General features: G+C 46.4%; 1 protein-coding gene and 1 long non-coding RNA gene across 5 annotated transcripts in view; one reads left to right on the forward strand and one right to left on the reverse strand.

Annotated features, from left to right (window-relative positions):
• Positions 1 to 11,633, reverse strand: part of LOC135233567 (uncharacterized) — a 54,620-nt gene extending 42,987 nt beyond the window's left edge. Inside the window, exon 1 of the long non-coding RNA XR_010323874.1 lies at positions 11,500 to 11,633. This is a non-coding gene — a long non-coding RNA (uncharacterized LOC135233567). The remainder of the gene's footprint in view (positions 1 to 11,499) is intronic.
• Positions 1 to 13,214, forward strand: part of sema6a (sema domain, transmembrane domain (TM), and cytoplasmic domain, (semaphorin) 6A) — an 89,336-nt gene extending 76,122 nt beyond the window's left edge. For all 4 annotated transcript variants that reach the window (XM_064297250.1, XM_064297251.1, XM_064297252.1 and 1 more), the window contains one exon: positions 9,322 to 13,214. In XM_064297250.1, coding sequence (XP_064153320.1) covers positions 9,322 to 10,520 — 1,199 coding nt within the window. In that variant the 3' untranslated portion in view covers positions 10,521 to 13,214. The remainder of the gene's footprint in view (positions 1 to 9,321) is intronic.
• The last annotated feature ends 3,577 nt before the right edge of the window (positions 13,215 to 16,791 follow it).

Here is a 16,791-nt window from a genome sequence, read left to right on the forward strand (position 1 = left end):
CTCCCCTTCCACAGGGTCCTTCATCTGTCAGGAAGGAACGTTCCAAGGCTGTACCTTACACCAGCGCAGACGTATTACTAACCATATTTATGGGTCATCTGAACAAATCGAAGTCATATCTTCCCCCATTCCCGGGAATGAAGTCCTGCCCACCCCCTCCCACCCCTCTCTCTCCCCCGCCGACCTGTAGCCATCTCTGTGTGTCTCTCTAATTTATGGGTTCATTACAAAAAGCAACAGCAGATCCTCCCCCACCTCTCTCTCTTTCTCTCACCCTCTCTCCTCTCTCTCGTTCATCCTGTCTCCTCTCTCTCTTGCTCATTCACCCTCTCTCCTCTCTCATGCTATCTCTCAGTCACTCTCTCTTGTTTACCCTCTCTTCTTTTGCTCTCTCCCTCTTTCCTTTCTCTCCCTCTCTACTCTCTGTCCCTCTTTCTCTCCCCCATTCACCCTCTCTCTCTTCCCTCTCCCTCTCTCTCTCCCTCTCTTTCTCTCTCTCTCTCTTCCCCCTCTCTCTCCTCTCTCTCCCCTCTCCTCCTGTCAGACGGTTGTTCTGAGCCCTGGCGTTTGCTGATTTAATCGCAGCATGGCTGACGTTAACCACTGGCGGTCTCCGTTACTCACCCCCCCCCCCCCCTCCATTTAGCCCTGTGATGCGTGCCTGTTTCGGGGCGAAGGGGTTACTCCGTGCAGGGGTGGGGGGGGTCACACGGTGGTTGCCATGCCGAAAGCTGCCGCCCCCGCACGTATTTTTACTCTGTGTGATTTAGGGCGAAAGGCGTACGGGAGGATCAGAAGAGTATGAGCTTGAGAACGCACTTCAGCGTCGTGGGTTAGCCGCTTGAGAACGCACTTTAGCATCCTGAGTTAGCTGTGTTAGCTAAGATGGTATTTTAAAGGAAAGATTCAAAAGACTTGATTATTTAAGATATAGTAAACTAGGGCCAATATGTAGTGCATAATAATTTCATTACTATAATATTTATATCATATTCATTAGTGCCAGTTCTTTATTACTACCTGTTCTTACCATAGTTTTTAAAATGGATTTCTGATTTCCCAAGGATTAAAAAATGATTTTGGGGCAGTGTGGACTTTTTACTATATTAGACAGTTTGTTCTATTGCACATTTAATCAAATTGATTCTGCAATTTTAATTTTGTCATGTTCCCCATCTGCAAAGCCAGAGTAGAAGACAATGAAACATATTCTTGGAAAGTATCCATAATTGCATTCCTTCACTTTCTTTTTCTGAGGGTTCGCTGAACTCCGCTTTGTAAGCACGCTACATAAGACGGGTTTCTTACACCGTTCAAAGTAACGTCCCTTGTTTAAGTTTCTGCCTGCACCGTTTTCTTCTTAACTTCACACAAACTTGTACACAAAGTCCTCTGGCTGAATATATGTCATCTTATGAATCCAAACTTAAAGTAGTAAAGGCAGCAGAGAACAGTTAAAAATGCAATGAACAAGAGATAGTTTACGCAAAATTCTAATCTGCAGTTAGGCACAGAAGAATTCAAGTGATGAGCAACAATCTTAATGTACACATTATTATCAACGTTAATGATTTATGATCTATTCCAGAGCTGTTCACTGGATTACAATTAACATTAGGGAACTTTAAGAGAGCGGATATCTGTAAACAATATTTTCCTGGTCTGAGAACACTCCAAAGGCTAATTCCTAAAATGTATACACCTATTTAAAATGAGCAACAGACAACTAGGGACTCCTTCTTAAGCACAGCTGACGAAGATAACAGATAATCAAGAATGTTCTCTTCATTAGGACCAAACAGAGGCATCGGAGCACTTATCTCTATTCAGGAAATGTCATGAACCTGTTGTTTTTTTAAAACATAGTTAAACGAAACATAGTTTTTACAAGGACACGTTAGCAGCAGGTACTTTTTTCCAGTCGATTGCATCTAATAAGGTAGCTCAGCCTTGGTGGCACTCACATGAAGTAATGTAGGTTATACTGGGGGAAAAAAACCTTGTTTTCTGTTGAAAAAACATGTCAGTTTAAATCAGTGCCATTTAACTTAAAAAGCACAATGGCAAGGTTACTACTTAACGCAAGTAAACAGGAAATCAGCGGCAGGTGGATGGTCTTCTACAAAGAGGCTGGTAAGATTTTTCGGTAACACTTTACAATAAGGTCACATGAATTGGCATTAACTAATATAGTTGTTAACATGAATTAATGATGTACAAATACATTAACAAAGCTGTACAGATTAACTTTTCAGTAGTTAGTAGTTAGCAACGACATTAGCTAATGCCAATTCATGTGACCTTGCTGTAAAATGTTACCAGCTTTTCCTTCATTGTTAATAGTTCATTATCCTAATATTCACCATTATCCAGGGTCATTATCCGTCTAAAGTAAGCACTTTACCGCCTTTATTTTTCACCTCACCAACTGCTGCAAGTCTGTGCATGTTTCAATTACACCTGCCTTAAAAATCCATAAGCTATTAGGTTTAAATGCCTTTTGAATTATTCATGATAAGTGATAAGCCCTTGTTAATACATGAATTGAATGCATTTCTCAATAACCTCAAAACATAACCGTGCAATGCTGCTATGGGTACACATTCGCTCTGCTGTTTCGGGAAATGAAAGGACAGTATTCTGACGTACGTCAGCATGTTTAGAAAATGCCGTAGATATCTGCACTGAGGACAAATTCATGAACAGGCCGCATCATATCTCCTGTAAAATCAAGAAATATTTAAATTTCAGTATTAAAACTCACCATGTGCTTTGCATTAGTCTTGACAAGCTGCTGATGATTTATGTTAGACATAAAATATCGATTTAAATTATTTTGGCCTGACATGGTGGTATCATTTTACCGAGTAGTTTTCAGGGCAATCTTACAGTTTTATAACTATTCTGCAAACTTGCTAAGATTGTAAATGGCAGCTTGCGCATAGCATTGGTGTGCTGGCTTCTAATCTCGCCATATGGGTGACATTTTTCATTTTGAAGCTCCAGTGGGTTTTCTGAGAAGATTAGGAAATACTGACTCTTTAAAAATCTTAAACATCACTTCATCGCTTTTTCGCATCCGAGTGCGTTCAGCACAATTTTTCTGCAGACTTCAGTGTGCCGTTATATGCAAGGTAAGTTTTTATGAAGCATCTCGGCATTTACTTCCGAGCCTGTCCTCCCGAAAAAAAAAAAAACGTTTGAAATCCACCAGAAAAATATACGACGGGAAGAAAACTTATATAAACGCATACATCAAACTGTCGTCACTTTGAAAGCAAACTCGCTGCGGAGTTTAGAAAGAACTTTCAAGATGTTTGATGAACATCTCAGCAAATGTTTACATCAAAGTTGTTGGCGTCTGGTGCATGAAATGCTGTACATCTCAACCAAGCGGAGGGAACAATGATTCTTTTTTGGGTTGCCACTGTAATGGAACAATGACCCTCCTTATTAAAGATCTACAGAGGTCACTTTGCAGTATTTCATGTGAACGGGGCTTTGAACTTATAAATGGCCAAAGTTAGCCAAAGCGACTCACAGTAGAACCCCAATATTCACAGTAGAGGTCTTACACCCCTCGTTTATACCAATCAGTCATGTCAGTGTGTTCCCGTCAGTTTTTCTTTCCCACCAAACCAGGGCGACACAGCGCTGAACACGTTTCTATCTGATCACTAGATCTTATCGTTTCCCTTCTCACCACCTCAGACAATAATGCCTTCAAATGAAACCAGCGGTTTCAGTCGGAGGTTACGGCCCTAGAAAGCCGAGTCCTAATGTAATGTTCGCTTTGATGTCACCACAGACAGAATGGCCTGTGTTGGTTAACCTTGGTCAATTTATAACGTGTAAGAAGTGTTCTGTGTGACAACACTCCCAACGGTCTTTTTTTCTCGAAAGGGTGAGAGTGTGACTCGTTCAGCAGTGGGGAATGCATCTTATGTTCCATAAAATGGGAGCTTGTGTTCTGGGTTTCTCAGAGAGTTCCTGTGCGTTCATTTCATATTACATTTTTAGCAAAATGTGTCAAAAGTTGGTACTGTAGGGTAGGACTGTTAAACACTGAAACTTGGAATTAAAATATCACGGCTCTTGTGGCTTTTTTCGTTGATTTATTTCCAACGAAAAGCCATTTGTCTCACTGGGGTCTGTTCGGATGCACCTCAGAACTAGAATGCACAGCCTATAATTACTGCACGTCCTGATGTTACAACATTATGCATTCAGGTGCATGTATGCCGTGATGTCACAAGACATCACATGATGGGGAGAAGCCCAGCCAATGAGACGCAGTGCTGTGGTGGCAGTTGGGTTTGAATGCAAGAAGAACAGCACAGTGACTGGAGAGAGGCACGGTTTGTTGGGGGGGGGAAAAAACACATCTTTAGCATTTTCATTCATTCGTTTTTACAGAGTTCTCAGACTGCGGAAATGCTGCATTTGTCTCCGGGCGTTTTTCGGAACAGAAGTGCTGATAAGGTCCTGAGACTTGCTAAATCAACAGACAATAGTGCAAAGTCAACAGCGCTGAGCGGTCGCAATTTTTATAACGCAATAAATTAAAGCAGCTAAAGCTACAGTTGTCGTACGCGCACAAGTTAATCATCGGCAATGTTGTGTTTTTATGTCAAATAAATGCTCTTGCTGACGTTCCGTTGGCCTTTTGGTTTCAAATTTATACACAGTCATACTGCAGCGTAAATTCTGGCCAAAGTAAAAGCAGTCGATGTGAATTGTTGTCACAGGTGCGGTCAAGTTTAAAGGACTAATTGGTGGCATTAATCATGTAAAACAAACAAAAAACAGGTTCAGGATGATTAATGAATGTACGAGAGGCTTCCCTACCTTCCCTCTTTGTAGCCCAGCAGACCCCGTCGGGCACGCCCTTATTAAAAACACGGACAGCTGCTCCTCCAGCACAGAGCTAAAAGAGTATGACTTCACTGATATTATAAATATTGATGCGACTGCTCTTGTGATATAAACCCCGACTTAAAATGATACATGCGTGCGGGCTTGAATGCATAATGTGCAATTTCCATAATTTTCGGCAGATAAGACTAATAAGCTAATACGTATGCCGTGGAAACCTTAACTTCATTTCATGAATGGAAGACATTTAGCTAACAACCGGAAGAAAAATGGGAGCATACATTGAGTCGGCTAGAATAATATTGTACTGTTTGAACATCTGAGTAGGCAGAGGTAATTAAATATGGTGTGATTTACAGATTAAGCCAGTATGATTAGAATTATGTGTGATCCCTCATGTAAGGAGACTGAGAAATTAACACAGCTTCTTTATTTTAGCTTCCCTCTCCTCCGCTGATTGTTGCTGTAGATAAGGGCGGCAGGCGAACGCTTGCAATGCAGTGCAATGCGCAACATGCGCATCTTTGCTTCGAAGCTTTTTTTTCAAGGTTATGCGCTCGTCTGTTGAAATAGTTATTTCTGTACGCCAGGTTTGTGGGATGACTTTCTTACAGTAACATCGTAAAAGTTTTTTTTTTTTAAAAACCCACTTAAAACCGAATGTTGCAACGGATTTTTATCTGTTGAACGCGGAGAGAAAAATCGTAATGGCCCGGCAAGGCGACTCATCAAGAAGGTAAGTCATTATCGTCATCAAAAAAAGAGAAGCGTATCTCCCATATCTGGGGTCGGCCAGGGTGCACGGGAGGGGCGAATGTCAGGGGCCCTCCGTACAGACCCTTAAAAGCGGAGCTCCAGTTCTGCACATGAAGGGAAGGTGAACCGCGGATGGCCCGTTAAGTGCGCGCTTTTGTCTCTGTCTGAAGTCTGAGTCCTCCTGTACTGCCCCCCACCCTCCCCCCCCCCCCCCAACCCCGACCCCGTTTGAAGTCAAGACGGGAAACAGTCGACCGCGGAGGGGGAGATGGCGGTCTTCAAAGGTCTGCCTGGGCCTCTGAGGGCGTATCCGTGTCGCCCCCCCTCCCCCCCTTCCCTCGGCGTGTCAGAGGGCTTTGGCGGTTGAGAGTCCCCCCCCCCCCCCGGTGCTGCCCCCCCCCCCCGCCCTCGGTCTTCTGTCAGGGATTATTGCGGTCGCCGGTTGCCACGGCAGCCTTGTCGTTTCCCCGGGTTGGCTGGGGCCTCCCGGCTCAGGCCGGCGTGACACGTTTTAAAAAACTCTCTTTCGGGAGTCCGAGAGTCGCCGAAACGCGAAACCGTACCCCCTCGACCGCAAACCCGCCGCCCATTAATTTCTCCAGATTCCATGTCAGGACGGTTTATTTTTCCTGCCGTCTTTTCCACCCTTAGCCCTGGGACACGGTCGGCCAGGACCGTTATAGATGCGTGCCTCTGCAGACGAAGAAAAGCCAAAAGCACGAGCCCGAACCGCCCGTTTAAAACGTTCAGTTTAAACGGTGGGTTTTCAGCTCTCTCAGCGCCAGCGTGTTGTCACTGCATGTGCAGTCCGGCTTTGAGAGATTTGTGGGTAACTCAGACTCGGAGCTGCACTCCCACCCCTTTTTTTTTTTCTTCGAAAGCTTAAATCAAAGCACGGAATGGAGGCCGCCCCTAAATCGCAAGCAGCTCCAGCGCCAGGCCGCATTAGCGCAGTATGAGCTGAAAGGGTTTGTGGCGAGAGGAGACAGGCCGTCTTAATTAGGGAAGGCCGCTCGCAGAAGACAGGCCGTCTTAATTAGGGAAGGCCGCTCGCAGAAGACGTGCTAAGATATCGAATGGCTGCGGAAAGTTCTGCTCGAGCAAAAGAGCAGAAATCAGAAGGAGGAGGGAGCGGGAGGGGGAGCGAGAGGAGGAGGAGGAGGAGGGGAAAAAAGTGTCCGTCGTCAGATCTTCTTCCCGCGAGCAGACGAGAAGCAGATGTCCCGTTCGCGGGCAGGTCGTTCAGTCATCTGAGATGTAGAAACAGCGCACACACACACACACACACACACACGCACGCACGCACGCACGCGCGGTCAGTTAATACTGCTCAGGCTAACGTCTGACAGTGCTTCATTACTCCCTCTCCCTCTCTCTCTCTCTCTCTCTCTCTCTCGCTCTCCCTCTCCCTCTCCCTCTCCCTCTCTCTGAAACCTTCCCGCTAAAAGGCAGAGGAGATGGCGGTAAGCTGCGCGCGTTAAAGGCCACCGTTTGGGTAAGCCGGAGCTGGCTGGATCGTGGGGGGGGGCGCAGGGGGGGGGGGGGGGGGGGGGGGGATAATGGACTGATGTCCCGACGACATGTTGCAGTCCTCCCTGTGCTTGATTCCATTAAAGGACTCATCCTGCTCATCTGCGTGCCCCCCCCCCTGACACCCCCCCCCCCCCCCGACACCGTCCCCACGGTGACACCACTGGGCTGAACGCCTGGTTCTGCTCCCGTGGGTCGGGTTCTCTGGAAGCCCAGAGATGGCCCAAAATAAACACAAATGATGCAAGCCCAGATGCAGTCTGTGCATATCGAGGTTTTTTGTGCTGCCTTTGCAAACCAAGCTGCACTTTTTTTTTTATACATATCACCTTCTGTTTTTGGTTTTTTATTTTATTTTATTTTTTTTCACCATTCATTTCCACAGACGCAACTGTCGTTCAGCCGCCGGATGGATTTATTTTTGGAAGCACATTGAAGCCGAACCTCAGATCTGGATCAGCGCTGTTTACGGTCAGGCAGAGGAAGGGTGTGTGTGTGTGTGTGTTGTGTCTGCAGCCGTACTGGCCGCAGTCTGCGCTGTGCATTGTTAAACGGGCTTTGAGGCCGTTTGAAGATTAGCCAGTAGTTTACCTCGCGAATGTGCAGCGAAGTAACGGCTTGAGAAAAAGCCAGTCTGTGTTTTAGCAGAGGCTCCCAGGGAAGGGTTTTAGTTGGGAACTGCTGATTTTTTAAGGCATTCCTTGTCACTTTGCCATCGCCATCGCCTGATTGGCCGGGCTTGTGCGAACATGTGTTGGTCAGGCCTTGTTTGTGATTGGACTGCGTACAAATGGGCGGCTCTGATGTCAACCCCCGCGTGCAAATTAGCGAGAGAACGGCACACACTCAAAAAAAAGAAAATGCTGGCTACCAGCATTCGCCCTGGCATTTGTTCTTCGCCGTACGCCACTGTGAATTTTGGGACTAGGCCCGATTCCGTTGCTCTTTATGGCTTTCGTTTAAAGGGCAGATATTCGACTCCTTATGCTTCGGCAGAACAGATTTCCTGGGGTTTTTTTCATTTCGCACAGAAGCAGCCCCTCAGCATCTGCTCGCGTACGTACGAAAGTGTACATTGTGAACACGACTCCGTGTGAACAGCCGCCCTCCGGCTACGCGATGCTAAACCGTGTACCAGGTGCTTCTATTTCTGGCGCTGACAGCACTGAATCCCCCTGGAGTAAGACCCACTTTCGTGCAAAAAGAAAACACAAGGCATCCGTACAGCAGAGCTTCCTCTTCGCTTTAGGTTGACATCTTCATTCACATTCTTTTTTTTTTCTTCTTCTTCTTTTTTTTGGTGTTGTTGTTCGGTTCGACTTCCTGCTCTCCTCGCGAAATCGTCACCGCGTTTCCGAGTTCGTACCCGTCCCGTTCGCAGAGACACAAAGTGCAGCACGTGTCTTCTTCAGTGACTACAAAACATGCAACGGCCCATGCGTTCTGGCTTCTGTACGCTTTTGGAAGTATACGTGGCTGTGCACAGCATTGTAGAGAATCTCTGGAGAAATAATTGTGCGTGCATATGAATGCACATACAGTTCAGTTTTTTACACTTTTGGAATTTGAACTACATAAAACATATCCAACACAAATATATATATATATATGTGTAAAGATAAAGCATTTAGTTTGTTTTCATGCATAGGCAGTATCCTTTTTCTTACGTCAATCTTTTGACAGCTCTTACCAGTGTTACAGCATACGCAATGATTTTTTTGTAATACAAAGGTTTGGTTATTACTTTGTTATTTTAAATCCGTGGTTATGCCAAAAATGCATGAAGTTATTTACACTAGAAGAAGGTTTCTCTCTGTGGCTTGTTGTATAATCTGCAGCTTTGTTGGATAAAGCATATGCTAAGCGTATTGATAAAGCAATATTGATGATAAGTATTGACTAACGATATTGATGATAGGCATATGATGATAGCATATACGATAAAAGCGATATTGACGATAAAGGCGATATTGACGATAAAAGCGATATTTCCGAAAAAGCCGATATTGACGATAAAGGCGATATTGACAATAAAGGCGATATTGCCGATAAAGGCGATATTGCCGATAAAGGCGATATTGCCGATAAAGGCGATATTGATGATAAAGGCGATATTGATGATAAAGGCGATATTGACGATGTTGACGACCTGTCTTGCAGGGGTGATCCGCGAGAGCTACCAGAAGGGCCGCGAGCAGCTGGTCCCCGTGACGCTGCTGGCCATCGCGGTCATCCTGGCCTTCGCCATGGGCGCCGTCTTCTCCGGCATCGTGGTGTACTGCGCGTGCGACCACCGGCGCCGCGCCCTGGAGCTGCCGGGCTCCCGCAAGGACAAGGACGCGGCGGCGGCGGCGGCCGCAGCCTCGCGGCGCGGCTCCATGAACAGCGTGACCAAGCTGACGGGGCTGTTCGAGACGCAGGCGAAGGACGGCGGGCGGCCGGACGCCATCCTCACCCCGCTGATGCACGGCGGCCGCGCCGCCTCCGCCAACGGCAACGGCAAGGCGGCGCTCCGGGCCGACCACCAGCACCACCTGGACCTGGCGGCGCTGCCCACGCCCGAGTCCACGCCCATGCAGCCGCGCCGCAAGCCCAGCAGGGGGAGCCGCGAGTGGGAGCGCAACCAGAACCTGATCAACGCCTGCACCAAGGACCTGCCGCCCATGGGCTCCGCCGTCATCCCCACCGACCTGCCGCCGCGCGCCTCGCCGGGCCACATCCCCAGCGTGGTGGTGCTGCCGCAGCACCAGCACCAGCACCAGCACCAGCACCAGCAGGCCTACCAGCACGAGTACGTGGAGCAGCCGCACCGCGCCGACCTGGGGCCCCTGGGCCTGGACGACCAGGCCGCCACGCTGGAGTACAAGGCCCTGAAGAGCCCGTGCCACGGCCTGGGCCTGGGCCTGGGCCTGGGCCTGGGGGAGAAGGACGGCGCGCCCCCCCGCGTGCCCCAGCGCGAGGCCTCGCTGTCCGCGCCCGCCCCCGTGCCCCAGATGGGCAAGCGGCTGGAGGTGCACTCCTCCATGTACGGGCACGAGTACAAGCGGGGCTACCCGCTCAGCGCCCAGGCCAAGGGCTCCGCCCTCAAGAAGCACAACACCAACTCGTCCAACTCCTCGCACCTGTCCCGCAACCACAGCTTCGCCCGCGTGGAGAAGCCGCCCCCCGCCCCGCAGAGGGTGGACTCCATGCACATGGCGGGCCCCTCGCCGGGGGTGTCCCTGTCCCGCCAGCCCAGCGTCAGCTCCTACGGCTCCCTGCCCCGCGGCGGGGGCAAGCACCTAAAACCCGACGTCCCGCCCAAGCCCTCCTTAGTCTCCCTCTCCACAAACATCAAGTCCAACGACTCGTGCACATAATCGCCCCGGCAACCGGTAACCGAAACAACCGCCACCGCCCATGCCGCGCCCACTTCGTTCCTCGTCAGTGTACAGCAAATACAACACACTTTAAAAAAGATGTTTTTAAAAAAATATATATATATATCTATACGAAACGGTTGTCGTGAAGCTCTCAGGCTGTTGAATCGTGGTTCCTGGAACAAAACAAAAACAAAAAAAAAAAAAGAAGTGGAATATTTGCTATCGAAACGAAACGACAAAATGACTTTCGCCGATATTTCGTCAACAACAAAAAAAAAAAAGCGAAGTCATTCTGTAGCATTCTGGAGCGACGTCTGTGTTGTACTTGAGGAGCGGCACAGTGACTCGATGGATGTTTTATTTTTAGTTTTTTTTTCTTTTCTTTTTTTTTTTTTAAAAACAGGCTGCCAAAAGCACATTTGAGCGGTGAAAGCGGGAGTCTCGGATTGAAAGTGGGAAGCCGGGTGGAGGACCGAGCTCGCACTTGGGCACATTGCTCTCGGACTGCAGCGCTGGCTGGGGCTGACTTTGTGTAGACGACTGTGAAAATGCCTCTCAGTGTTACGGCTGCCAGCCACCGCAATCAAGCTCTTTTTCGGCTGAGGCCTCGACCCGAAAAAATAAATAAATCAGCTACTGTACTGGTTACTGGATAACATGTGACTGTTAATACTAATAGCTCATTGTATTTATTATTTAATAAGTGCTTTTTGGAAAAAAGAAAAAAGAGAGAGACAAGACTTTTTTTTAGGCTCAGAAAAAGGAAACATTTAATATGAATTAATCGAGTGTGAATTTATTTAAAGTCATAAAACTGGAGCCAGTAAAAGTTTTTTTGTTTTGTTTTAGTTTTTTTTTTTTTGTCAAATTGGTCCGTTGACTGTGTAGGACCTCGGCTTTTAAAGCCTGGGACAAGCGTGACCTCCGGTTGTGCGGGGGGTGGGGTGGGGTGGGGGGGGGGGGGATATTTATTTACCTGTGCCAGGTGGCTCGTGAGCAGAGACGGGACGTTCCAGGAGTCGACCGTCCCACGACGGAAGCGGAACGACCGACGCACGGAACTCTCGACCTCATCGTCGCCTCTCCATCGACCTCTCTCCGCCCCGCCCGCGCCAGAGAGCTGCAGGTCCCGCTGCGGGCCAGTCGAGGTTCACTGTTTTTTGCATGTAAAAAAATGCAAAGGGGGAACAAACAAAAAATGAATAGAAAAATCACACACAAAAACAAGAAAACGTGTGAAAGGGTAAGTTTTCTGCCAGGTTTTCGGAAAGTATCGTCTTTTGCCAGATAAAGAAAGGAGGTATCAACTCTAGTCTTCTCACGTGGGCCTTTCATGGGAATTCATCTGTTAATAGCCTGTTTATCTTCCACATGTAAATGTGTGCCTTACACCCAAAGTAGTGGTTTCTTTAGCTGTTAATTATGTTTCCTGGTAGATTTTACGAAGAGATATTTCCCCTTGTCGAGGCAAAGAATGTAGGTGTTCTTGTTGTAACTCTGGTCCCTAGGAATATTCGGAAAAGGGGAAGGGGGTTGGACGGTGATAAACCCCTCGTTCTTTTTTTGTGGTTCCTCTTTTTTTTCGGATTGTGCCAACGATGCGCTTGAAGAAATCCCTTTCCGTTGTGCTGGCAGTGTCGACCATGTTGTGGGTGTTTGTTTTTTAATCCATCAGGTCCCGATATTCTTTTTGGCTCTCATCTTTTGCCGTTTGATAGAGTGATTAATGTGCGTTTCTGCAAAGGCCTCCTTGTGTTCAACAGATGCACTGCAATAACAAACCACAAATTTTTTCGGCCACACCACCATGGTATATCGATAAGACACCGGCTTTCTAGTGTAAATGATAAAACTCGATTTCTAGGCAGTTAAATAAAAAAAAAGAAGCAGGCTGGTTCCTGCGGTAACAAAAACCTCCTCGAATAAAATTAGGCAAATATATTTTAACCCCCTTTTTTTAAAAACCAAGTTTCAGCAATTGAAACAGATTAGTATGATTAATCTATTAACTCTCTATATCGATGTGCTATACAGGAGGGTTTTATCTGACTATTTTTTGTTTATTTGCGGATTTTTACACGATATTTCACGTGATGTTTATCACCATCGCTCCCAAACGGGCAGATCGCTCGCCCGGTTGTCTTTCTGCAGAGAGAGGCGAGCATCGAACCCTTCGACGGGTTTCTTATGACAAACGAGAGAAGCGAGCCATTACCTGTGGCCGTGCTGCCAATGTGAAATTAACACGTAGGTTTTTACCCCCCCTGCCCCCCCCCCCATCGGTTTCCGTAAAGGAGTAATCGTGTTTCTTTAACCGAATTGTACATAGACGCTTGTAGGGTTTTGAGTGCATTGACTGTGTCATGCATCAGAATATTCCTTGTGAAGGGACGTTCGTTCCTGTTCCTTTCTTTTCAGTAGTGCAGATGGCATCTATGCCCACAGTTTGGATGGTGTCTGTTGACCGTGGGCTGTTTTTGGTGTGCCTTTGTCTTTCACCCTTGCTATACACTGCTAGATGCAACCGAGTCAAACTCTCAAAATCGTTTCTAATTTGTAAGCTTGTAAAATATTGTGATGTCACCAGGTTTTTTGCCCTTCACTTCTTTAACATTTGATTCACAGCTAAATGTATGTTGTAAAGAAATTCTCTTTAATAAATGAAAAAAATGTAATAAAAACAAAAACTAAGCATTGCCGCCACTTCGTTTTGTTGTCGTCCTCGTCCTTCCATTGGTCCAATCAAAGTCACGTGATTAGGCGTGTCACCTGCGAACTGTGAAAGAGGCCTCCATTCACAAACACTGCATAACACTAAGCAGAAATGAGAACAGGCTCGTCTAGGCCTTTCACTACACCTGAAGGCAAGCTGATGTCCCCTGTGGTTGAGACACAGATAGGCCTATCTCTCTTTTTGCAGCTAAGAATGCGGTTGGGACAGATAGGGCTATCTCACAGCTGTTAAGAATGTGCAGGTATACACAAAAACAAACGTCCCGTTGATCTACGATCTTTGTATAAATTGTTAGTATAAAGGCCTATAGTTTACCATGACTAAAAAACAGCTGATAGTGATCTGTCTGGAGCCGTTTTTTTGCAGATATGCATTGTGGTGCCATTCAACGCATCTGTTGATGTGGAGATGAGTCACGAGAATATAAGATTAGACCACTGGGGTAGAAAGGTGCTAGCTTCTTGTGATTAGTTCCTGCTTTTTGTTCCTCTCTGAATGTTGTCTTTGTCAAACACGTGTAATCTAATGCCAACACTTTTTCCTTTCATCTTCCTTGATGAAAGCCTGATAAAAAACCACTGTCCACATTAAACCGGGATTCAATAATGGCACCACGGTACAATCAGGCCCACATTACCTTTGTTGCTAATAGCGGGGCGGTTTTCAAACTCACTGATATCCAACTGATACTCCTGGTGAATTAAGGCTGTTCAAAGCACACGTTTAACTTCTTCCACATTTTCTTCCCCTAAACTTACTTTTTAACACAAAGCAGGTTTGGCGCCTCACCATTTTCTCCCTTTGAACTCCGCAAACGGGTCGCCCTCGGTGACCAGGTGTCTGCAGTTTCGGCGATTAGGAGAGCCGTGGAAATTACCCCTGAACCTGGTGCAGCACTTTCAAAATTTATGACCCGACTGATTTCACCTGGCAGTCTATAATTTAATCAATTAAAAGAGATGAACCTCGCTCGAAAGGAATTCCTTGGCATGCAGCATATTACTGGAAAAAAGTAGCATTTAGTTGATCTGGTAAAAGTTCTGGGACGTGAAAATGGTTCCTTCATCCTTCGCAGCGTACACAGCTTTTTCTCTGAAAAAATACGGCCTTATGGGGGCAAATCCCTCAATAGATACTAAAAATGTCTGATTAAGAACAATTAATCACTTGTTACAAATCAGCGGTTTCCATTACAGATGGAATGAAGATCAGCATATAGAGGGGATCCCAAAGACGGAGTTTAAAAGACCTGTAATTTATAGATGTAAATATATAAAGGGGCCTTTCAAAAATAATAAATGTAGCAAATTTGGGACGTGTAAGTGTAACATGAAGTTACCCGGTTTCCCTCCTTTTCTAGAAGACTTACCTGTCTACCATAAATCCATTCATCCATCCACTATCTATACCCACTTATCCTGGGCCGGATTGCGGAGGGCCCTGGAGCCTATCCCAGCATGCACTGGGCGAGAGGCAGGAAGCCTACCATCCATTTAGACGACAAGTGGAGGATGACTGCAATTGTGAATGTGAATGCAGCCATCGAACGCAATGGATGGTGGGGCCCCTGCATATAATCACCAGCTCAATTGAGAGGCCTGACTGACAGACCATTCACTGCGTGAGAGAAGTATAGGGTCACCGGGAGGTACCGGCAGAAGACACAATACACACAAAAAAAGAGGTTTTTTAAAAATGCACGGCACGGCCTGCTAAAATGAAGCCATTCCACATTAGCTCGGAGACAGCTGGCTGTCTGTGGTAGACGCAATGCAAATATACCGGACAGGAGGGGAAGAAAAGCTTCAGCAGATTCCCCCCCCCACTCCTCCCCCAAGCCCCCCCACCATACACAAATCACCCCAGTGCCACATTTACCAATTAGAAGCACTAAACCAACAACTGCTCTAAATGGGGTTTGTATTTGGGTATTCCTTCCAGCGTCGAGAAATAGTGGGTGCCCTTTATGCAAGACCGTTTAGCTCCGCCCCCGAACGATGATGTCATTTCTCACTCTCATTATTCACGTAGAAGCAGGCCCCTGTCAGTTATCATACTGCCACCTGTTAGCGTGGATTTCATGCTTTCCCTTCAAAATTCGGGAGGGAGAATAAAAACACTTCAATTCCAGACAAAAACAGCCCCGGGGCAGAAAGCCGTGTCAGTGGGTCACATGACACCGTCGCCACCGTTCCCTCGCCCGCGATCGTATCTCGCACGAAAAAGCCTCTGACCTCCCCTTGGCAACCCTCACCGCACATCTGAAATCTGCCAGAAATCTCTGGCCACAGCCAGTCCGGTCAATTAATGCTTGGCTCTTCACACAGTAATGCATTCTGACTGCTGATATCTTTAAATGACTCACATCCCCAGACACAGTGTGACTCCCCTCTCCCCTTCCCTCTCTCTCTAGACTTTACAACCCGCAAAAGAAAAGAAAAGAAAAGAAAAGAAAGAAAGAAAAAGATTTTTTTCTGAATTCAAATTTACACGTGCTGCTGTGGGGTTTGCAGTCCTCGCTGGTCTGTGACCTCCGGATTGTCCGCCTGATTGATTCGCGGTTATATTTGCTCTCCTGCTGCGGGCTGGACACCGTCTCTCGCCTCTGAGCTAGGCTGGACGCATCCCCTATGTCTGCTGCAGTCAGGAAATTAAACTGGACTTAAACCGAGAACATCGATTCCCATCTGTCTGCCTGGGGGGGGGGGGGGGGGATATATCAAAACAATAATGTGCACTAAAGACTGCAACAACAGAAAGTGCCACCCAACCATGTGCATTCAGGAACAGCTTCATCATTTCCTTAGTGCAAGCTTTTCTGCCTCCAGACACGTTTGTGCTTATATATTTGATATATGCTGATATATATTTGGCCTTTTATCCCACATTCAGGTCCACGTTACCATTGTTACTAATAGCAGGGGGTCTTCAAACTCATTGATACTCACTGATATTCCTGGTGAATTAAGGTTTCTGTCTCCAGACACGTATGTGCTGATATATATTTGATATATGCTGATATATATTTGGCCTTTTATCCCACAGTCAGGTCCACATTACCAATGCTACTAATACAATGGTATAACTCCCGGAAATAGTCATATGAACAGATCAGGAGCATTTCTTTGTTGAACTTCTACTAATCTGAATCACAGGCTGTGGTTCAATGAGAACACTGCAGTGAATTCACAACACCCACCATTTGTCAGTGTGGTTAGGGCTGACTTTTATAAATCAATATGCATAAAGAGAGATGACGAATTTAAAAAAAAACAAAGCCATGCATTGTATTTATTTAATGCATTATTTAGCATTCCCCCCCCTCAATAGCAATGCAAATACATTTCTATGAATTGCACCAAATTATACGTATGTTCACGGAAATATAAATGGAGACAATATGGGAATGATCTTTGCCAGTTACATTATGGTAATGTGTGACTTTGATTTAGAGTCAATGTAATCATTTGATACATCAGTTTAATATGCTGGTATTCCCAACATAGGCACCCATGCTCTGTGATATATTAAATA

Source organism: Anguilla rostrata, chromosome 10 (genome assembly GCF_018555375.3).
Source record: "Anguilla rostrata isolate EN2019 chromosome 10, ASM1855537v3, whole genome shotgun sequence".
NCBI lineage: Eukaryota > Metazoa > Chordata > Actinopteri > Anguilliformes > Anguillidae > Anguilla > Anguilla rostrata.